We start from the raw sequence: 24,233 nt of genomic DNA on the forward strand, positions 1-24,233 counted from the left end.
ACTGTGTTGTTGTTTGTTACATAGTGATTATTAAACAGACATTTAGATCATAACTGTACTTGTTCAGGTAATCAGACACTACACACTTGCTTCTTACGCCCACTTGACATGTGTCATACAAGTACTCAAGTGGTCGAGTGTATATACTGTATTGGGACGGGTCTTTCCATCCAAGATCCTTTAATTAACAAAAGCCACTTCCTGAAATGACATCACCTTTGGGAAGTGACATCACTCAGCTGGGACATCAGCTACACACACACACACACACACACACACACAGAGAGAGATGAGTAGCTGCAGTGCATTTGATGTTGGTTTGAGTCACTCATGTAAGTTTGCCATCAATCACTCACTGAACAATGAGTGAGCTCATCAGGAACTAAACCTGCTTTATCCTTTCATAGAAATATATCCATCCATCACTACACAATCATATTATTCACGTTTTAGAGATCACAGAACAACATCTTACAGGATCATATGGTGATCTTATTTCCATTACAGCTGGAAAACAGATCTTTCTAATACAGATCTCAATGCTGTTTTATGATGGACAGATGCACTTTTATGATGGACAGATGCACTTTTATGATGGACAGATGCGCTTTTATGATGGACAGATGCGCTTTTATGATGGACAGATGCACTTTTATGATGGACAGATGCACTTTTATGATGGACAGATGCACTTTTATGATGGACAGATGCACTTTTATGATGGACAGATGCGCTTTTATGATGGACAGATGCACTTTTATGATGGACAGATGCACTTTTATGATGGACAGATGCACTTTTATGATGGACAGATGCACTTTTATGATGGACAGATGCACTTTTATGATGGACAGATGCGCTTTTATGATGGACAGATGCACTTTTATGATGGACAGATGCACTTTTATGATGGACAGATGCACTTTTATGATGGACAGATGCGCTTTATGATGGACAGATGCGCTTTTATGATGGACAGATGCACTTTTATGATGGACAGATGCGCTTTTATGATGGACAGATGCACTTTTATGATGGACAGATGCGCTTTATGATGGACAGATGCGCTTTTATGATGGACAGATGCACTTTTATGATGGACAGATGCACTTTTATGATGGACAGATGCACTTTTATGATGGACAGATGCACTTTTATGATGGACAGATGCACTTTTATGATGGACAGATGCACTTTTATGATGGACAGATGCACTTTTATGATGGACAGATGCGCTTTATGATGGACAGATGCGCTTTTATGATGGACAGATGCACTTTTATGATGGACAGATGCACTTTTATGATGGACAGATGCACTTTTATGATGGACAGATGCGCTTTTATGATGGACAGATGCACTTTTATGATGGACAGATGCACTTTTATGATGGACAGATGCGCTTTTATGATGGACAGATGCGCTTTTATGATGGACAGATGCGCTTTTATGATGGACAGATGCACTTTTATGATGGACAGATGCGCTTTTATGATGGACAGATGCGCTTTTATGATGGACAGATGCACTTTTATGATGGACAGATGCGCTTTTATGATGGACAGATGCACTTTTATGATAGATAGATGCACTTTTATGATGGATAGATGCACTTTTATGATGGACAGATGCACTTTTATGATGGACAGATGCACTTTTATGATGGACAGATGCGCTTTTATGATGGACAGATGCACTTTTATGATGGATAGATGCACTTTTATGATGGACAGATGCACTTTTAAGGACTTCAAAATAGAAACGCCATTCGCTGCCATAATAAAGCTTGTAAGAGCCAGGACATTTTTTATATAACTCCAATTGTATTCGTCTGAAAAAAGAATGTCATATACACCTATAATGTCTTGTGGGAGAGTAAAGCATGGGCTAATTCTCATTTTTTGGAGAACTATCCCTTTAATAAACTGAAATCATAATCGGCCACACACTGATGTCTAGTTAAGCAGCGTTCCATACAGCTGTGCTCTGTTAAGACTGTCTTTACGACTGAGTCCCGTGTTTCCAAACTTTCGATGCTGTGGCGAGTTTTTCCGGGGATCCCTCTTGTAGTGCGGGGCGTCCCGTCTCTGGTCGAGAGACTCGTTGGAGCTGCTGGGACTTACGTCTGTGTAATCTCTCCGCAAAGCTCCTCCAGTCGTGCTCGGCTTGTCTTTGGAGAACCAGCTTGAGTCCTGAACTGAGCGGAACATCAAACCTTTCTTTAGAGCGTTCAGACTGATCTTCGGGTTCAGCGCAGGACTGGATTCGGCTGACGCAGGGAACCGCGGATCCGGTGCGTGTGCTTGGAAAGCGTGCTCTTCCTCTGGGAAGCTGCTGTAAAGCGGACCCAGTTTGATCTTAGCGGGACCGACTGCAAAGTTACGCTCTTGGAAACTGAAGGGTTCAGGACTGCAGAAGAAGGAGTTCACGTCTTCAACGCTCATCTGATGCCAGCTTCCCGTCGGGACGCTCCTATTCCCGCGGGAACCGTATCCGTATGCCGGAGAACCTCCGTTCGGTGAGCCGTGAGAAACGTGTCTCGACTTAGGAAAACCCGGATGATCTTTTCCATACGAGGGGTTCTTTTGCTCATAGTCTCCGTCACGCCAGTCCGTGAACAGATTCTGCTGGGATGAGGACGATACGTGAGCCGGATCATCCAGGGCTGTGCTAAAGCTGGTGTGCCGGATGGAGGCCGGAAGAGATCCGAAAGGAAAAGCGTCTTCGTGTAAAGAGAAACTGTGAGGGAAACTCTGGTCTTCCGGGTTGCAGTCGGTGTGTCCTCGGATCCGGCGCTCGTGCCGACGCTCATCCGCGGGACAGTACAGCGCCGTGTCGCTGCAGGACAGGTCTGACGACTTATACGCCGCGTGACGCTGAGCTTTATCCGCGTTTGACGGGAACTCTTGAGGACTCGGGGAGCGCGTGACCGGACAGCTTCTCCCGGGCTCCGGTTTCTCCAGGACTCGGCCGATGACGGCGGTGGGAACGGCATCGGAGCCGGAGTGACAGAACGCTACGCTCTGCTTCTCCATGTGGGAACTGACTCGCTCCTGAAGATCCACAGGAAGCTGAAAACACACACAGAGACACCAATGAGAGAGACTTGAAGATGTGAGACCGTATGTGAAGAATGTACCATGTAATCACACTCGTACCTGTTTTCTACAGAGGCCTTCAAGGGACATGGTGATCGAAAATAGTTAAACATTTGCATTCTCTCACAAAACAGTAGTTTTTTCTCACAGAATTATTGCATTCCCCTGACAAACATTTGCGTTTTCTTGCAAACTATTGTGTTTTCTCATAAAACTATTTCATTCTCTCGTAAAACGATTGCGTTTTCTCTCGTAAAATGGTTTATTTCTTTCGTAAAATCATTTCGTTCTCTTGTGAAACGATTACATTCTCTCAAATCTATTGCGTTTTTGTAAAACTATTGTTCTTTTTTTAACTGTTCCATTCTTTCATAAAACTATTGTTCTTTTATAAAACTATTGGGTTCTTTGGAAAAACGATTGTGTTCTTTGCGCTGATTGTATGATCACATCTGAGCGGTGATATGATGAATCCTGTCCATCTGAAGCTCTCTCTATCTCTCTTTCTCTCTCTATGGGCCCTATTTTAACGATCTAAAACGCAACTTTGTGGGCGGGTCTCGGCGCTGTTGCTATATTACCGGCGGGATAAATGACTCCTGCGGCCGACTCAAGTTTAAAAGGGGTTGGTCTGAAGTAGCTTCATCATTCATAGGTGTGGTTTGGGCGTAACGTGAAATAAACCAATCAGAGCGTCATCCAACATACCCTTTAAGAGCAGGTGCACTTGTTGCATGGCGGATTGTTATTATTATGGTGATTTTACCACGTGAATTTCCCAGTCTTCGGATTGTTTTTTCTGGTTCTTGACGGTCAAACTAACTAATTTGTCAGATGTCCTTATATACATATGTGTCTCGCCATGATTGGGCAAACAGGTCTGATCCGTCATTACTACAATTAGCATGAAAAATTTTGGTAAATGTGTAAGCTAATTTCCAGCAGTGGCGGAATAGTTTTCTGGATCTGCAAAATAGCACTAGGGAATGTTTACGCCGAAACACTGTGGAGGGAAAAGCCCGCTTTGCGCGGCTGCAAAATAGGAATGAGACATGCGTCAGTGTATGAAGTCATTTGCGCCGGATGCAAGATAGAGCCCTATCTCTCTCTCTATCTCTCCATCTCTATCTCTATCTCTATCTCTCTCTCTCTCTGTCTCTATCTCTCCATCTCTCTCTCTATCTCTATCTCTATCTCTCCATCTCTCTGATTAGCTCATGAAGCGTTTCAGTAAACAGATTGTCAGCAATATTTCAGCACATTTCTCTTTCTGCCAAGATCAAAAGAAGCAAAGGAGCAGAGAGTTTATATTGAAATGAACCCGTCGCGCCTCCGGGAGGAAGAGTGTGTTTGAAACCTGTGACCGCAGGATGAGAGTGAAGAGGATTCGCTGCGCCTCTCGACTTTCTATAAGGTTGGGCTATTTTTAGGATCAGTTTTCCTTCGAGAAAGCTCATGTTTGGCCCCCATGAGGAAAACAGCTTATAAATCATAATAAGAGATGTTTTTTTTTTTTTTTTGTAAAATGCTGAAAGTGTTCTGTGATGGGTAGGTTTAGGATTAGGGTGTGTGTGTGTTTGTGTGAGCATGCGTGTGTGTGTACATGTTTTTCTATCCCGGTGGGGACTTAAACCTGAATGCACACACACTTACGGGGTCTCGTGTCACTGAGGGCCTAAATTGAGTCCCCATGGGTAAACACACTTATAAATCATACAGAATTATTATCTTTGAAAATGTTAAAATGCAGAATGTAAGTTTAGGGGTAGGGTGTGTGTGTGTGAGTGTGTGTGTGCGTGTGTGTGTGTGTGTGTGTGTGTGTGTGTGTGTGTGCGTGTGTGTGTGTGTGTGTGTGTGTGTGTACCTCAGACAGTCTGTGTACTCTGTAAGGAGATTTCCCGCACTGGAGAAGTTGAGCCGCTAGATTACAGTCTTTCCTGTACAGATCCTGCAGAAAAACACAAACCAACAATACCAACATCAAACGTATTCATGTACGTACGTTATCCGCTCAGGTGTGTTACGTACGTTATCCGCTCAGGTGTGTTACGTAGGTGTGCGTTACATACGTTATCCGCTCAGGTGTGTTATGTAGGTGTGTGTTACGTACGTTATCCGCTCAGGTGTGTTATGTAGGTGTGTGTTACGTACGTTATCCGCTCAGGTGTGTTACGTAGGTGTGCGTTACATACGTTATCCGCTCAGGTGTGTTACGTAGGTGTGTGTTACGTACGTTATCCGCTCAGGTGTGTTACGTAGGTGTGTGTTACGTACGTTATCCGCTCAGGTGTGTTACGTAGGTGTGCGTTACATACGTTATCCGCTCAGGTGTGTTACGTAGGTGTGTGTTACGTACGTTATCCGCTCAGGTGTGTTGCGTAGGTGTGTGTTACGTATGTTATCCGCTCAGGTGTGTTACGTAGGTGTGTGTTACGTACGTTATCCGCTCAGGTGTGTTATGTAGGTGTGTGTTACGTATGTTATCCGCTCAGGTGTGTTACATAGGTGTGTGTTACGTATGTTATCCGCTCAGGTGTGTTACGTAGGTGTGCGTTACATACGTTATCCGCTCAGGTGTGTTACGTAGGTGTGTGTTACGTACGTTATCCGCTCAGGTGTGTTACGTAGGTGTGTGTTACGTACGTTATCCGCTCAAGTGTGTTACGTAGGTGTGTGTTACGTACGTTATCCGCTCAGGTGTGTTATGTAGGTGTGTGTTACATACGTTATCCGCTCAGGTGTGTTATGTAGGTGTGTGTTACGTATGTTATCCGCTCAGGTGTGTTACGTAGGTGTGTGTTACGTTTGTTATCCGCTCAAGTGTGTTACGTAGGTGTGTGTTACGTATGTTATCCGCTCAGGTGTGTTACGTAGGTGTGTGTTACGTACGTTATCCGCTCAGGTGTGTTATGTAGGTGTGTGTTACATACGTTATCCGCTCAGGTGTGTTATGTAGGTGTGTGTTGCGTACGTTATCCGCTCAGGTGTGTTACGTAGGTGTGTGTTACGTACGTTATCCGCTCAGGTGTGTTACGTAGGTGTGTGTTACGTACGTTATCCGCTCAGGTCTGTTACGTACGTTATCCGCTCAGGTGTGTTACGTAGGTGTGCGTTACATACGTTATCCGCTCAGGTGTGTTACGTAGGTGTGTGTTACGTACGTTATCCGCTCAGGTGTGTTACGTAGGTGTGTGTTACGTACGTTATCCGCTCAAGTGTGTTACGTAGGTGTGTGTTACGTATGTTATCCGCTCAGGTGTGTTACGTAGGTGTGTGTTACGTACGTTATCCGCTCAGGTGTGTTATGTAGGTGTGTGTTACATACGTTATCCGCTCAGGTGTGTTATGTAGGTGTGTGTTACGTACGTTATCCGCTCAGGTGTGTTACGTAGGTGTGTGTTGCGTACGTTATCCGCTCAGGTGTGTTACGTAGGTGTGTGTTACGTACGTTATCCGCTCAGGTGTGTTACGTACGTTATCCGCTCAGGTGTGTTACGTAGGTGTGTGTTACGTACGTTATCCGCTCAGGTGTGTTACGTACGTTATCCGCTCAGGTGTGTTATGTAGGTGTGTGTTACATACGTTATCCGCTCAGGTGTGTTATGTAGGTGTGTGTTACGTACGTTATCCGCTCAGGTGTGTTATGTAGGTGTGTGTTACGTACGTTATCCGCTCAGGTGTGTTACGTAGGTGTGTGTTACGTATGTTATCCGCTCAGGTGTGTTACGTAGGTGTGTGTTACATACGTTATCCGCTCAGGTGTGTTATGTAGGTGTGTGTTGCGTACGTTATCCGCTCAGGTGTGTTACGTAGGTGTGTGTTACGTACGTTATCCGCTCAGGTGTGTTACGTACGTTATCCGCTCAGGTGTGTTACGTAGGTGTGTGTTACGTACGTTATCCGCTCAGGTCTGTTACGTACGTTATCCGCTCAGGTGTGTTACGTAGGTGTGCGTTACATACGTTATCCGCTCAGGTGTGTTACGTAGGTGTGTGTTACGTACGTTATCCGCTCAGGTGTGTTACGTAGGTGTGTGTTACGTACGTTATCCGCTCAAGTGTGTTACGTAGGTGTGTGTTACGTATGTTATCCGCTCAGGTGTGTTACGTAGGTGTGTGTTACGTACGTTATCCGCTCAGGTGTGTTATGTAGGTGTGTGTTACATACGTTATCCGCTCAGGTGTGTTATGTAGGTGTGTGTTACGTACGTTATCCGCTCAGGTGTGTTACGTAGGTGTGTGTTGCGTACGTTATCCGCTCAGGTGTGTTACGTAGGTGTGTGTTACGTACGTTATCCGCTCAGGTGTGTTACGTACGTTATCCGCTCAGGTGTGTTACGTAGGTGTGTGTTACGTACGTTATCCGCTCAGGTGTGTTATGTAGGTGTGTGTTACGTACGTTATCCGCTCAGGTGTGTTACGTAGGTGTGTGTTACGTATGTTATCCGCTCAGGTGTGTTACGTAGGTGTGTGTTGCGTACGTTATCCGCTCAGGTGTGTTATGTAGGTGTGTGTTACATACGTTATCCGCTCAGGTGTGTTATGTAGGTGTGTGTTACGTACGTTATCCGCTCAGGTGTGTTATGTAGGTGTGTGTTACATACGTTATCCGCTCAGGTGTGTTATGTAGGTGTGTGTTACGTACGTTATCCGCTCAGGTGTGTTACGTAGGTGTGTGTTGCGTACGTTATCCGCTCAGGTGTGTTACGTAGGTGTGTGTTACGTACGTTATCCGCTCAGGTGTGTTACGTACGTTATCCGCTCAGGTGTGTTACGTAGGTGTGTGTTACGTACGTTATCCGCTCAGGTGTGTTACGTAGGTGTGTGTTGCGTACGTTATCCGCTCAGGTGTGTTATGTAGGTGTGTGTTACATACGTTATCCGCTCAGGTGTGTTATGTAGGTGTGTGTTACGTACGTTATCCGCTCAGGTGTGTTATGTAGGTGTGTGTTACATACGTTATCCGCTCAGGTGTGTTATGTAGGTGTGTGTTACGTACGTTATCCGCTCGCAGCTTCTGGATGGAGATCTGGGCCTCCATCAGGTGTTTCTTCAGCTCCATGATCTCTCGACTCAGAGATCTCTTCTCCTCTTCGTAACGCTGAGTTAGCTCAGGTGTGTTACGTAGGTGTGTGTTACGTACGTTATCCGCTCAGGTGTGTTACGTTTGTTATCCGCTCAGGTGTGTTACGTAGGTGTGTGTTACGTACGTTATCCGCTCAGGTGTGTTACGTAGGTGTGTGTTACGTACGTTATCCGCTCAGGTGTGTTACGTAGGTGTGTGTTGCGTACGTTATCCGCTCAGGTGTGTTACGTAGGTGTGTGTTACGTACGTTATCCGCTCAGGTGTGTTACGTACGTTATCCGCTCAAGTGTGTTACGTAGGTGTGTGTTACGTATGTTATCCGCTCAGGTGTGTTACGTAGGTGTGTGTTGCGTACGTTATCCGCTCAGGTGTGTTATGTAGGTGTGTGTTACATACGTTATCCGCTCAGGTGTGTTATGTAGGTGTGTGTTACGTACGTTATCCGCTCGCAGCTTCTGGATGGAGATCTGGGCCTCCATCAGGTGTTTCTTCAGCTCCATGATCTCTCGACTCAGAGATCTCTTCTCCTCTTCGTAACGCTGAGTTAGCTCAGGTGTGTTACGTAGGTGTGTGTTACGTACGTTATCCGCTCAGGTGTGTTACGTTTGTTATCCGCTCAGGTGTGTTACGTAGATGTGTGTTACGTACGTTATCCGCTCAGGTGTGTTACGTAGGTGTGTGTTACGTACGTTATCCGCTCAGGTGTGTTACGTAGGTGTGTGTTGCGTACGTTATCCGCTCAGGTGTGTTACGTAGGTGTGTGTTACGTACGTTATCCGCTCAGGTGTGTTACGTACGTTATCCGCTCAAGTGTGTTACGTAGGTGTGTGTTACGTATGTTATCCGCTCAGGTGTGTTACGTAGGTGTGTGTTGCGTACGTTATCCGCTCAGGTGTGTTATGTAGGTGTGTGTTACATACGTTATCCGCTCAGGTGTGTTATGTAGGTGTGTGTTACGTACGTTATCCGCTCGCAGCTTCTGGATGGAGATCTGGGCCTCCATCAGGTGTTTCTTCAGCTCCATGATCTCTCGACTCAGAGATCTCTTCTCCTCTTCGTAACGCTGAGTCTGAAACACACACACACAGCTGCTGTAAAACACCGAGTCATTCATCAGCAGTTTCATGAACACAGAATATTAAATTTATTTATTTCTTTATTTTTTATATAGCGCTTTTCACAACACAGATTGTATCAAAGCAGCTTCACAGTGATAACATGAAAGTAGTACAACACAGATCAACAACATTGCTAAACACTAAATAACCCCAACTGAGCAAGCTCAAAGCAAGGCGACAGTGGCAAGGAACCAAAACTCCATCAGATTGGATGGAGAAAAAACCTTGGGAGAACCCAGGCTCAGTCGGGGGCCAGTTCTCCTCTGGCTTACATTCATATTGTTTATATATAAATATTAATACATAACATAACGCAGGCGTTGAGTCGTCTCTTTACACATATTTGTACATTTATTTGTACAGCGCTTTTCACAACACACATCATTTCAAAGCAGCTTTACACATTCGTTTACAGTGATCTGTGTTATCTGTCGGAGTTATGCATGAGTCAGAAATGTACATATACAAAATTACAGTTAGTGAAAAAGGTATTAATTTGATGCAGAAAAGATGAGCTCATTGAAGTGATGGATATCAGACGTTATCAGTGTTCAGTAGATCACAGAGCTCATGTTAAATCTGCGTATCAATTAGACGAGTTTCAAAATTTCGATTTTATACAAAAGTGTGTGTGAGAGTAAAAGAGTGTGTGTGTGTGTGTGTGTGTGTGTGTGTGTGTGTGTGTGTGTGTGTGTGTGTGTGTGTGTGTGTGTGTGTGTGTGTGTGTGTGTGTGTGTGAGTGAGTGTGAGTGAGTGAGTCTTGGGTTGAGTCTCAAGTCCCGCGTGAGCCAATTATTTATAAACTGAAAGGCTGAAAGAATCAGACGCTCATTTCTTCTGGAGGCTGAGCGTGTGTGTGTGTGTGTGTGTGTGTGTTTGTGTGTGTTTATTGCTCAGACTGTGGAGTGAATGGAGACGTGTGTGTGAGACTCTGTCACCGGATCAAACTGAAGTTTAACAGTGACGCTGCCGGCCTCTGGACTCTCAGTTGTGTTTTCACTGAGAAACTGAGAGAAACGAGGACACAAAACGGCACATTCAGGAAAAACACTGAACAACATCATTAGATTCAGCAGCAGGAGCGTCAACATCAAATTAAACATTCATAAATCAAGATGCATTTACTGGAGATGCAAAAAGACTGAAGAAAAGTTAGTGAAGTGAGTTAATGATTGAACTAAGAACAAATATCTGCCAGTGGGATCAGCAAAAATAAAGTCTTATATCTAAGATATCTTTGGCAGATATCTGTTCTGCAAAACAAGACTTAAAAGTTAATTTACTAGTTAGATGAAAGGTAATCTGATTACGTTACTTGTGTGTGTGTGTGTGTGTGTGTGTGTGTGTGTGTGTGTGTGTGTGTGTGGTGTTGAGTGAATCTCTGCAGGGACTGAAACACATGAGCAATCGTGGCCTGAAGCGAGCAGTTCCTCTAATCTGAGCTGAAACACAAAATCAGTGTTTTTTGCATCAAGTTAATGTTTCGATTCTGTAAATGGCTTGAAACTTTCATCAGATTTAAGATGAAGCGCTTTGATGGCAGGACCGTCTCTGATGGTGTAATGGCTCTGAGAGTGAGGATCTCGTGTGGTGATCGATCTCCTGCTGCTCCGTCTGCCTTTTATCTCCTTGATTTCTCCTGTTAAACTGAGCTTGAACACATCCGGCACATGTTGCTCGCTGAGCGAGACGTCGAGAGAAGCGTCCTACAGCGCTCGCTTGTGTCTACCAAGAGGTGCTGCGTTTATGGTAAAGCAGGCAATCAGAAACATGCTAGTTTTAGTCGAACGATCAAGCATTGAAGAGACGACCAAAAGAATATTTAAGTCATTCGAGTGTTTGTCATTTTGGATTTTTTAAAAATAATTTGGTTTTAAAGATGATATATATTATGCCCATATCTGCATAGTGTCCTAAGAATGTGTATGAAATTTCAGCTCAAATTACCAGATTTGTCAAATTTTCCTCTTTTCGGGTGTGAACAAAAACTTGTGTGTTCCTTTAAATGCAAATGAGCTTTAGCTCCGCCTCTGTTCAGAAGAGGGCGGAGCCTTTACACAAGCTTCAGAGACTCAACACCGGCCGATCTCAGTTGACTTGAGAACAGTTTCAGGCGTCGCTGGATCTTCTCCAGTGTGTTAGAACTGCTCTCCGAACCCAATGGCGCTGGTGTGTGTGTGTGTGTGTGTGTGTGTGTGTGTGTGTGTGTGTGTGTGTGTGTGTGAACGTGCAGATTAAGGGCTGGGAATATTATAATAAGATCCTCTTCATATTTTTTGACATGCTCTCAGAGAAAGGCTCATGTTTTCTGTGTCGGTAGAAGCACTTACACTTTGTCCGATCACAGCACTTACACACGGGGAAAAGCAGATTTCATGATATGTCCCCTTTAAATCAATCAGATCAGGATCTCTTACCGTTCTGTGTATTTTCTCCTCCATGTCCTGGTTTATTCTCTGTAGTGCCGCATAGCTGCTCTGAATCCTGCAGGAGAGATGATGAAGATGAAGATGAAGACACTCTCTGTCATGAGTTTACAGTGGAAGTTATTACAGATATTCTTCTCCAGGCCTTGAGCTTTAAGACTTGGTCAAATTAAGACTCTTGTGTGTGTGGTTCATGTGGACTGGCTGTTAGTTTCAGATCAGTACGTGTGTCGACTGTAAATGCACTATTTACTTCTGGACAGGTTCCAGATCAGCTCGTTCGTTCAGTGAGCGCCTTCATGTTGTGCTTCTGACCTGCGCAGTTTCTCAGTGAATTTGTCCAGCTCTTCTTGCGCTCGCCGAAGCTCCGTCTCCAGAAACTCACGCGTCGTCTTAAACTCGCTCTCCAGCAGATGCAGTTTGTGTGTGGTGATGCCGAGACGCCTGCGCAGATCTACCTTCTGCTCCTGCGCTGAACTGCACACACACACACACACAGAGAGAGAGAGAGAGAGAGAGAGAGAGAGAGTCAGACAGAGAGAGAGAGAGACAGACAGAGAGACAGATCTCTCTCATTCATGTCCAGTGTCGGGGGGAATGCATTACTTATGTAATCAGATTACTTTTTTCAAGTAATTGACAAAGTAATGCAAGAGTACTTTTATTGACAACTTTTAGTTTTTTAAAACTTTAGAAGTTTTTCCTTTGAGTTTTCTGTGAACAGACGGCACCATTGTCACTGTCCACATAATCAATGAAAACAACTCAAAATGTTAAGCAAACCAACAAAAAAATGTATATATACTTTGTCAAGTCAAGTCACCTTCAAGTCATTGTCCAGCTTAACTGTTTTAAGTAAGTATAGGAAATAAATCATTATTTTATTGTTAGCTTGTAAACGCGTTCTGGCCGCTCATTTGCTCGGCAGCAGTGTTTGGAGGCCTGAGAACGCAAACTTCGAATCAGGTTTCATAGTGCAGGTTTTAGAGAACGAGTTTTGAAAGCTATACCGTTCTCATCTCGGTCTAAACTTCAAAACCGTAAATCTGTGGAACATAATCTGATATTACGTGTTTAGTCTATCGGCATGTGTGTTTGAATGACCCGAGCTCATCCTCTCTCCGTCCGCCCTGCACCTCCTCAGTCCTCCTCTCTAATGGAGTTCAATAACTTTATTTTTGACTGGCAGAATTTGGTCTCTGTGTTCTTTATGTCGCTTCCCTAGAGCCAAAATGGGGGCTCGTCCGGGATGGTTGGTAAAAAGCTTTTTTTTCCTTTGATACGTTGGGACTGAGCTTTTGTACTTCCCTTTTAATTCAGATCTTTTGGTGAATGCAGTGGATTGAGTATTTCTGAATGTATGCATGAGTTTCCCCGGTTCTGTAGGGTGAGAGTCACAGCTGGGTTTGAATATTCAATCCTTTCATCGGTTCACTCTTTGATATTTCTCCTTTTTTATTTTCGTGGTTATTCTGTGTGGAGAGAGACGTGTTCTCTGTCGGGGGGAGCAGTTCATTGATCATAAGCCCACCCGGTCCTCCTCAGGAGATTCAGGAGTTAGGAGACACTAGAAGGATCCGGCTGGTCTCGTGTGTTAGTGGGTTTGGGCTCTGCAATTACGCACACTTTTTGGTACACTGAAAAGTTAGGAAAAGTTACGTGATTTTACATTGCTTTAACTCATCAAAATAAGCAATTTTCAACTTTTTTAATACGCTATACAACATTCAACTCATTTTTTAAGTCAGTTTAATGTAATTGATTGTACTTAAAAATTTAAGGCAGCAACTTTTGTTTATAGTGGAAAAAAGGGAATATTTAGGTGAGTTGATAAATACAAAACTTAATGAATTAATTAGGTGAGTTCCACTTTTCTGTGTTTATTTAGTGTCTTGGCAGTTTTTGTGTGAAGCTCCTTTGCGGACTTTAATGTTTGCCTTGAGATTCGTGATTACTGAGTTGCATTATAAGTATAAGCTTGTCTGGGGTGAGTAATCTTCTGTGTTTGTAGTCTGTTGGCTTTCTAGCTCTACGTCTGTGTTATAAAAGAGCATTTGTTGTTGCTCGTCATGTTAGCGGTGTGCTATATGGAGCCGTTGTGTCGGCTGCACGTTTGTGTACGGTTCAGTGGAAGCTACTCTTTTTCTGTTTTGTGCTGTTTATTGTCTGCATTTGCTGCTCAAGAAACATTTCTGATTATTATCAATGTTGAAAACAGTTCTGCTTCATATTTGTGATGGAAACCGTGATCCACTACCTTTCAAAAGTTTTGGGTTTGAGAAAACAATACTTTTATTCACCAAAACGCATTAAATTGATCAAAACATTGAAGACATTTATAATGTTGTTACAAAAGGTTCTGTTTTAAATTGTTGTTGTTTTTTTACTTTCTATCCACTAAAGAATCCTTAAAAATAAATGCATCACAGTTTACTCAATAATCAGTTTTCAACACTGATAATAATCATAAATGTTTCTCAAGCATCTAATCCAGATGATTTACACTGGAGTAATATTTCACTGTTTTACTGTATTTTCAAATGAATTCAGCTTTGATCACAGGAATAAAGTACCTCATGCTCACTCAGCAAACACAGTCTTAGATCAAAAGCACTCAACGTGATTTATTCATGCACTTGTGGAACATCCATATGCATGAGATATTAAAGTTATACTTTAATGACTGAAAATCATAAAATGAAAGAAAAATAATAATAATTGATTCGTGTCACATGACTGCTTGTTTCGTAGTTATATCATTCAACTGTATGCGAAAGCTAAATATATATATATATATATATTACCAGAGTATTTAACGTTATTAGTTAACTTTAACCCGCTTAACGTTCGGTCCAGCTTCTCTCAAAGTTATAAACACACGTTATCCTCCAGTAACATTAACAGAACGTTCTCTCAAAGCTCTCTGCTCTAATGTTCTCTAAACGCACAAAAACATTGTTTATACATCTTTCATGAAGCGTTTAAAAAAACTTTTAGTTGGACGTATGTCGAACACTCAAAAGTTTTTTTTATAATTTAATGACAATATTAGTTAAATGTTCTTAATTTATTTATTTTTTTATCTGGGAGCCCAAATGTCAGTCCCTGTGCCTTTAATGTTCCCTGCGATCCGGATCAGGAAATGATGTCACTGATGTCTGGCTGATGTCTGATGGGTTTGAGTAGCGATCGATCCTAACAGGATCAGATGATGATGAGTGCAGATGACATTCAGATGAAGAGTGATGGATCTCTCTCTCTCCACTCTTACCTTCTCTTCTGAGGTTTACCAGCATTTCTCTGAGCTTTCACCGCAGTTTTCCCAATATAAACCTTTTTCATGGTTTCTTAGTGTGTTTGTGAGTGTTTCCTGCAGAATCACAAGCACACACACACACACACACACACACACAGACAGACGGATAGACGAACGAGTCAACAATAATCAGCACATTATGCAGTATCCCAACAACACACACACACACGAGCTGTTTAACTAAACCGGAGGATTGCATTACAGAACTATTGTGAGCGTCAATATTTGTTTAAAACCATTCGCTTCTCAACAGCAAACAGAGACAGCAGCTCAAGATCCGCTGTAATCATTAAAGCGTAAAATAGATTTTTGCTCCTTGAAATGAAATAAAATTAAAAATAAACTTTTCATGACATCTCAAGTAAAGCTTGTCAACAGAAGCTCTGGCAGCTTTAGTGACACAAAACAAGCATCTGTCACGTGACTACTGAGACACCACACACACGCATACACACACTTACTAACACACACATTTACACTCACAGACACACACACACACACACTTGCTAACACACACATACTGACACACATTCACACATACTCACACTCATTACTCATACACACTGATGGTTTCTTTAGTTGTTGTAATAACTCTAAAGGAATATATGAGTGTGTATCTGGAGCTGTGTGTGTTTGTTCAGTTGGACTGTGTGTGTATCAGTCGCTTCTTTCTGTGCAGCAGAATATCAAATGAACATGTTCCCAGTGCAGAGAAACAGTAGAGACGGCAGAACAGACGAGTGTGTGACGAGTGTCTCCCACTGCAGATATTTGTTCAGTGTGAGAAAATCATCATTAATGAGAGATTATCATGAACACAAGATCCGTTTTCATTCCATGCATTTAAATATGTTTTTGTGTTTGTGTGATTTTGTGGTAGTTAAACACATTCGGGCTCCTGTGAACCGCTGCAGTTTAACCGGAGCCCAAAGGAGGCGCTCTTCTGTCAGTGACCAATCTCTTTAAAGCTCATCTTTTTTCATACTCCGCATTAAACGGATTATCCAGAAGAAGTAAAAAAGTGTGTGAGTGATTGGGTGAGTGAGTGAGTGAGTGAGTGAGTGAGTGAGTGTGTGAGTGAATGATTGTGTGAGTGATTGACTGTGTGAGTGAGTGTGTGTGTGTGTGTGTGTTTTTGAGTGAGTGAGTGAGTGTGTGTGTGTGTGTGTGTGTGTGTTTTTGAGTGAGTGAGTGAGTGAGTGATTGACTGTGTGAGTGTGTGTGTGTGTGTGTGTGTGTGTGTGTTTTTGAGTGAGTGAGTGAGTGAGTGATTGACTGTGTGAGTGAGTGAGTGTGTGTGTGTGTGTGTTTTTGAGTGAGTGAGTGAGTGATTGACTGTGTGAGTGATTGTGTGAGTGTGTGATTGAGTAACAGTGAGTGACTCAGTGTGTGTGTGTGTGTGTGTGAGTGAGTGATTGACTGTGTGAGTGAGTGAGTGTGTTTAATTGTGAGTGAAATACTTCTGCAAATGTCCTCACAAAAACAGTAAACAGTAAAGTGAGTAAAAGGGAAAGTAAATCATCATGTTTCTCATTTAGAGCTCAAGAATCTCCATTAAATGATCAGCATTTTCTGGTCATATTGAAGCACTGTTATAGTAATATCAATAATCTATCATCATCTATCATTCTACAATAGTTTTCAAGATACAGTTGCAGTGAAATATTAGACTCAGAGAATCTCAAACACGAGCGACTCACACACATTAAAACATGCAGCTCTTCACGCCAGTTACTCACCGTCTGTAAAGCTTGCGTTTCATGATCAAATACTGTAAGCTCGATATACACGTCAACACACACACAGCACGAGACGAGCCTGAGCTACACACGTCAACACACACACACACACATACAGCACGAGACAAACCTTAGCTAAACACACGTCAACACACACACACATGCAGCACGAGACGAGCCTGAGCTACACACGTCCGTCCACAGTCTCCACACACACACACACACACAGCGCGAGATGAGTCTGAGCTACACACACACACACACAGGAGGAGGAAGACACAGAAGAGAAGAAGAGCATCTTTACCTGCTGCCACCATCGTCTTCATCAGAGTCCTGGAGGAACAGATGGAAAACACTGACGGTTACTCGTGACTGACAGCTGTCATCAACACGTCACACAAACCCCATTCATCACTGCTCTCAGTCAGTAAACAATCACTGCTTGCTTGTTTAGGGAGATACTGAGTGAGCTTACGCACGCCAATTACACACACTTACACCGATTAAACACACGCACACCAATAACACACACTCACACCAATAACACACTATCACAAACACACACACACACACACATAACACACCAATAATTCCACACACTTACACTAATAACACACACTCACACAAACACCCAATAACACGCACTCACACCAATAACACAAACACTCACATTCACACCAATAACACACACACACACACACACGCATGTTTTTCCTGCAGAATATCTTCATAACCAAGACTGTCATATGGCAATGATCCAATATTGACTAACACTGAATATCATCACAGCTGAAGCCCATTATTCCCACTCTGTCACACTGTTTTCTCAATCCATTTATTTCTGAGCGACACACACTGTTATCCAGACCGTCTCAAAACTCCCCGCCTCAGATCACACCGATCCTTCTCCTCGGACACAGTTGCTATGGCAGTGACTCCAGTTGTCCTGTTGCTCCAGAACTACACAGCCTTTATGACTGACATTTTCACTTTAATGCAAAACAGACCAAATGAATTATTAATACGGCTGCTGTTCCCCGGCAGATGAGAGAAGTGTGTCCAGGCAGTGGCGTGAATAATACGAACCGCTGATGTATTTTTAATAAATTCTGTCATAGAGCAGCGATGGGCTCGATTAGTCCTGTGATCTCAAAATAATGTTTGATAAGAGCCTTGCATATTGTTTTAAAGGACGGTATATTTTATAAAGCAAGTAACTTGCATTTGGTGACTTCCCAGCTAACAGGAAACTTTCTCAGAACTTTAGTTGAATGTTCGTATAATATTTTCAAATGTTTCAGAACATTTAGAGAACTTTCAGAAATAACGTTATCATAATTTCATTCAGGAACATTAACAAAAACCCTCTTAAAATCCTCAGAAAAATCCAAACCAGTTCCTTCAGAAAGTAAACAACTTAAGTCAGTCAAAGCGCTTTTAACAATATAAATGTTTCACAGCAGCTTTACAGTGATATCAGGAGATTACAGTCACAGAGAGTGTTTAGGCAGATCTAGAATAAAGTTATTGTCTTGATTGATTGACTTCCGTTGCAATGATCGTTAGTTATTAACTTTGGATCCGCTTACACGACACCTTTCAAATAACATAAAACTTTTAATGCGTTCTGGCCGTTCATTTGCACAACAACGGTGTTTGGTGGCTCGAGAACGTAAACTTTGAAATATGTTCCAAGATAAACATACAGAAATCAACAACTTCATTAAATATTCAAAAAACAAGCTAGAACACGACACATCTGACTCTCACAGTCACAGTCTAATGTGGATGTTTGTGCGGAGCCACTGAACAGAAAGCCCTGATTCAGGGTTTATGTGTGGATTTCTCCGAGACTCACCGGGTTGTTGCCCGCAGAGGGTCTGGGAAGCGAGGTGGAGCGGTATGGTGGTCGCGGCGCCCCGTCTGAACGCTTTGAAACTGGACTCTGGCGTCTGTGAGAAGATTCACCGCTCATAGGTAAAGTTCTGTTCTCCACGTCTCTTGGATGTGTTGAGCTCACTTCATCTTCCCTCCTCACTTGGTCGATGTCAGTCTCTAGGTAGGTCCTTCCCAATGTTCCCGATCCCTCTTGAGTCCTTCTCAGGATCTTGCTGGCGTCCAGAATCTTGCAGCTCGGCATGCACTTGGCCCACTTGTGCACGGAACCATCCCTGGAATCACAGACAGAATCCCTACTAGAAGCAAACCAAGGGCTGCAGGGGGGAGAACTGGAAACTGGAGTTTGATTTAAACATTGGAGAGATGAACTGACAAGCGGCTCCTTCTGATGGACATGCGCTCCGAAGGCTTGCAGACACTCGGGCTTCAGCACCCGGCACGTCACCTCGTTCAGAAACTGAGAAAACTTTAGCTTCTCTTCGATCTTCTGCTCTAAGTGTGTAGAGGCCGCAGAAGCAGTAGAGGACCCCGAATCCCTGCGGACTAACGCCACCTGCTCCTCTCCCTCCTGGCTCTCCGATCCCGGGCAGCTGTCGGAGTTCTGGTAGCCGGTCTCAGAATCGCTCGTACCTCCTGGTTGGCTCGCCGATTTTGCACGCACCCGAAAAACCTCCTCGCTGTGCTGTTTAATGGAGCTGCGCAGGAGACAGGTGGCACCGGAGCTCCAACTGTTGGTGTCCCAGCTGTCGTCCTCACTGGAGCTGCGCAGACTGGGACTGGAGCTGCGCAAACTGGGACTGGAGCTGCGCAAACTGGGACTGGAGCTGCACAGACTCAGACTGGAGCCCTGCAGGACCGAGGATGTCGGAAAGCTCTTGAGGCTGCTCACTGAACCCTTTAGGCTTGGCAAGGATCCTTGCAGGCTGGAGATCGAGCTCTTCGTTGAGGTGAAACCATGCAGGGTGGGTGAGGAAAGGCTCGACAGACAGCGAGGCACCGGTTCTTCATTTAGATCGCATCCGGAGAACACGGGACAAGAGGCTGTGGATGAACAGGATCCGCGCTCCTCCCTGACGGACGCCGTCTTGGGCCTCGGCTGCCTCTTCAGGGTGGACGCCGTCCCATTGACCGTTACCCCTCTTCCCGTTTTCGATGAACCGTTTTGCATTTTCGAGTTTTGAGTGCACGGGAAACTGTTGCATGATGATCTGGGCTAGCCAGATTTTGCCGGCTCTCACGCCCAGCGTCTCCCTCACACCGTCACCCTACATGCAATTACTGACACACTTTCTCAAACTTCTCCCGGATCTGCAAGGACAAACGCGTACAGACTTCAATACATACTGATTATTAGGTGAATAAAGGCGATAACACAATCTTTTCTGGCATACGCATAGCGAACAATCCCTCCGTATGTGTCCTGTTGATAAAGTCTAACAGGAATCCTGGTCAACTTTCCAGGTCAGTTGCTCTTTAGAGCAGGACATTGATCATGATGCCACATGATGGACGGGATGTGGGGCAGAACTTGTGTTCCATAAATCAATTTTTCATTGAAGTTTACAAAGGCAGACTAAAGCTGGCTCTGTGTGGTCAGGATTGCTGGTCCATGATGGAGATTAAGGCTTCATTACGTATGTAGTTTAACGGAGCATCAGAGCCGAGTGTGGTTGAAGAGATGAAGACGATGTGAGGTGAAGATGTAAACTGCAGTATCTATTCAGTGTCAACTAGAGACTAACTAAAAGCAATGAGATAGCTGGTGTTGAAAAGGTTCGAACAGACAGAAAACTGTGGGCACGTTTCATTATCGAAACGGCATATTGGAGCCTTTTGACTTTTCATTGTATGTACAAAAACAAAATACTGAGACATTTTGCGCAAAAGAAAAAGCCATTCGTGTTTGGAACGGCGAGTAAATGATCAGTTCTGGGTGAACGATCCCATTAATGTGGTCCGTTCAATCTCTGATTTAAAGAAAGTTTTGTGCTGTATCGACTAGTGAGAGCAAGCTTTTGAATCAGTGATGAAGGCTGAAACTAAGAAACCTCTAGGACACAAAACACATTTTGCTGTCTCTTGGGTCAAGCCTATGGAATCACATACATTTAACAGACAATTGAATGGAACATTGTTTAGAATGAGCGATGACTGAACCATTGACTGGCAGATTCATCAATACACACATCAATATACCCTTAAGCAACATGCTGAGCAGCAAACACACACACACTCACACACACACTCACACACACTCTCTCTCTCTCACACACACACACACACAGTCACGCACACAGTCTCTGTCTCTCTCTCTCACACACACACACACACACACTGAACATCGTGCTGAGGAAGATCTCAGATGTCGTGGGTCGTTGCGTGGACAGAATCAGCACTGATCAGGCCAAACAAACCTCTGTAGACTCTGAACATTCATATTATGCTGTTTTTCCATATTTTACATTTTTTTTTTAATTTGATCTTATTTTGAATAAGTTATCTGAGAAGATATTTGGCAGACATTGAATACATGACTTATCATTTATATTTATATATGTTGACCTGCCACACGACTGTAGAAATCAGTTATCGTCCAACAGGTTAGATGAGCGTGTGACGGCTCGGCTTCAGTTCAGCACGTCCTCCTTCTGGTTCCTCTCTTCCCTGTGTAAATATCATCTGAAAAGTTTAAGGATCTTGAGCCGAATTGATTCTTGAGGGAAATTTCCTCTGTTGTGAGAGTCCATCATTAATATCAATGGAGCGCAACCCTCCTGTGAGAGAGACCAGATCATCGCTAGTGTTTATGCTTTATGATCAATAACTGTCTGAAAGAAGCCGATGAAGAGATTCTAAAGCATGAGCAATAATCATCTGCGTGTTACTGTACTGCGGAGAAAAGAGTTTCAATCTGTGCCCGTCTATCAAAAATATGTTCTGTGTAAATCTCAAGTATGAATGATTTGTGTCGTCTGAATACCTCATCTACATTTATGTTTTTGGCATTTATGCTTTATTTCAAAGAAACTTACATTACATTCTAGTTATACAGTATGCATTTTTTCAATTCAATGCATTCATTTAAATGCAATTCCCTGGAAATCTAACCCATGATCCTGATTAACTCGAGTCTCACGGCACTAAAATCATCAAATAAACCTTCTGGAAAACGTACAACTATATTGCATTAATGAATGCAGCCAACTTTAGTGTGTGTGTGTGTGTGTTTGGGAGTGTGTGTGAGACAATATGTGTGTGTGTGTGTTGTGTGTGCGAATGGATGTTGTAATGAATGCAGCCAACTTCTTTTTGGGATAGGGTTATAGATGAGTTTAATGGAGGTTCTGTGAACTTTAACTGGACATCAGATTCTGGTCTGACCGATGAGATCAGATGTCGGGAGTGTGGACTGAAGCAGAATGCTCATCAGTGTTTGATTTCTTTCAGTTCTCATTTTAGTTTCAACAACGACGATTCCCACGAGAGCCAATGAAGCGTGTGCGTTCTGCTCCGCCTCTTTTCCTTATATGGCGCTGAATGGAAGCCGTTCGGCAGAGACTCGCTCCTCGCACTCAGCTTTATTACGGCTTACGTCATCATCACGCCTTTATAGATGATGTACAGTATTATCCAGTGTTCTCATTTCCTGTACACAATGTAATGCTTTATTTTTAATAATTGAAGATTCAGTCAGTGATCTGATATCTGATTATCATATCTCAGTGCAGGAGTTCTGCGAGAGATACTCGTTCAGATACACATATACACATATACACATATACACATATTCACATTAATTATCTATTACATATCGGTGTGTGTGTGTGAGTGTGTGTGAAACTGAAAATAGATCAGGAGAATGTGTTGGTTCCCCCTGTTACCATGACAACCACTGGCTGCATATGTATTGAAACGGGCTCATATCCACCAGGACCCAATTATTTTTCAGAGGTACGACACAATAGAGACGCACTGATACACACATCTATAGTGGATCACCACATCTGAGAAACAATATGAGATGTGCGGATAGATCCCGATGGGTTTAGATGTAATATGAAAAACATGAAGAGTTTTCAGCACCTACTGGTGCTTATCATGAACTCACACACACACACACACACACACAATCAGACAGGGTTGAGCAGCGCTGTTGAATGTCGATCAGTATAATCAAACTTTTATGAAATAAGTATTTGATGCTTTGAGTGAATAATCATCACAGTTTACCTGGAAATCAGCTGCGATTGAACACATCTTAAAGCGTCTTGATTTGGGTATTTTGATCTCCGTGTGTATACACACACTCTTCCTCTGTGTGTGTGATTATATGCTCTAATCCATCATCAGAATCTCATCGCTCATTATAAATACTTTAAAATCACCTGAATCACTTATAAACAGTGGAGATGCAGGGATCAGTGTGAGTGTGTGTGTGTGTGTGTGTGTGTGTGTGTGTGTGTGTGTGTGTGTGAGTGTGTGTGAGTGTGTGTGTGTGTGTGAGTGTGTTCAGAGCTTCACAGACAGACTGATGGGAATGAGATGCAGGGATCAGTGTGTGAGTGTGTGTGTGTGTGTGTGTGTGTGTGTGTGTGTGTGAATACTGATGGTCCTGAGGATCTTCCTCATCTCTGTCTCTCATTAGTGTTTCTCACCGCGATGTCTTCTCAGTCCTTCTGTCCGGCTCACGGTCTGGCTGATAATAATGATATTACAGTATCTCTGCGTATGATAAACAGTGCCAGCATAAAGAAGAGCTGGTCTGACGTGCGCTGATGATCTGCTCATGATTTACGGTTCGGCTCTTTATTGTCCCAGAGGGAAATCAGTCTTGGCCTCAACGCTACAGCCACTGCGTCATAAAACCAGTAAAACTGACAAAATAACACAAAACAATAACACATAAATTAGAGAAAGGAACAAAAGGATTGTGTGTTGGACATGGGTGTTTGAGCGATGGGGTTTATATCATTGTGCGCTCATGGTAAAAATGAGCTGGTAACTCCTCAGGAAATGTAAGAAATATAAACCAAACTTGTGCATCAAATCTCAGCTGTGATGATGTTAACTGTTGACACACACAGTAAAGCCACAGAAATAAATATACACTATCCAGCAAAACTCTCGCCTGCTTGATTGTTGATATTGTGGGAAAAAAACTAATCGGTTTCCTGACGTACCCTCGGCTCTCTCTAGATGAGGGAACGAGTATCGCGTAAGTTAGCTTACTCTGTGGGAAAGATTCGTCTTCTCGGGATATTGAAGCCAAAAAATTATCCTTCGTTTTGTATTCATTGTGGAGCGGGCATCCTAGCGTGCTAAGAGGAGCACTGAACGGCGTGTTCCCCTGACTGTGGTAACAGAGATATAGGAGGGAAAGCATACAGCGGCCGGGCAAGGCTCGGGTCCTTGTTCTTTCAAAAGAACTGTGGGCAGCGAGAGGTCGACTTCCGCCATATTAACTGGACTGTGTGGAGTGCACGGATAAGAGAACTATATTATCATAAAGCTGGAATCTTCTAAATTCAAAATTAAATTCCTTCATAATGATT

At 43.3% G+C, this 24,233-nt stretch overlaps 1 protein-coding gene across 1 annotated transcript; it reads right to left on the minus strand.

Annotated features, from left to right (window-relative positions):
• Positions 1-1,536: 1,536 nt before the first annotated feature.
• On the minus strand, positions 1,537-19,937 carry begain (brain enriched guanylate kinase associated). The gene is made up of 7 exons (XM_089120638.1): positions 18,641-19,937; positions 17,087-17,115; positions 12,043-12,204; positions 11,719-11,785; positions 9,145-9,252; positions 4,963-5,046; positions 1,537-3,071 (listed from the first exon to the last, which is right to left on the minus strand). Exons 1-7 carry the CDS (start codon positions 19,847-19,849, stop codon positions 1,956-1,958), a joined length of 2,775 nt encoding a protein of 924 aa, XP_088976764.1. The 5' UTR covers positions 19,850-19,937; the 3' UTR covers positions 1,537-1,955.
• Between the last annotated feature and the right edge of the window lie 4,296 nt (positions 19,938-24,233).

Source organism: Pimephales promelas, chromosome 15 (genome assembly GCF_988280905.1).
Source record: "Pimephales promelas chromosome 15, fPimPro1.hap1.1, whole genome shotgun sequence".
Lineage (NCBI taxonomy): Eukaryota > Metazoa > Chordata > Actinopteri > Cypriniformes > Leuciscidae > Pimephales > Pimephales promelas.

Bases quoted from the DNA above. Each gene is read 5' to 3' on its own strand.
- begain (XM_089120638.1), bottom strand. From the start codon at position 19,849: ATGCAAAACGGTTCATCGAAAACGGGAAGAGGGGTAACGGTCAATGGG. The intron at 17,116-18,640 runs GTGAGTCTCGGA...CTGTTCCTCCAG, and splicing joins CCTCTGCGGGCAACAACCCG to GACTCTGATGAAGACGATGG. The intron at 11,786-12,042 runs GTCAGAAGCACA...TCTCTCCTGCAG, and splicing joins TTCACTGAGAAACTGCGCAG to GATTCAGAGCAGCTATGCGG.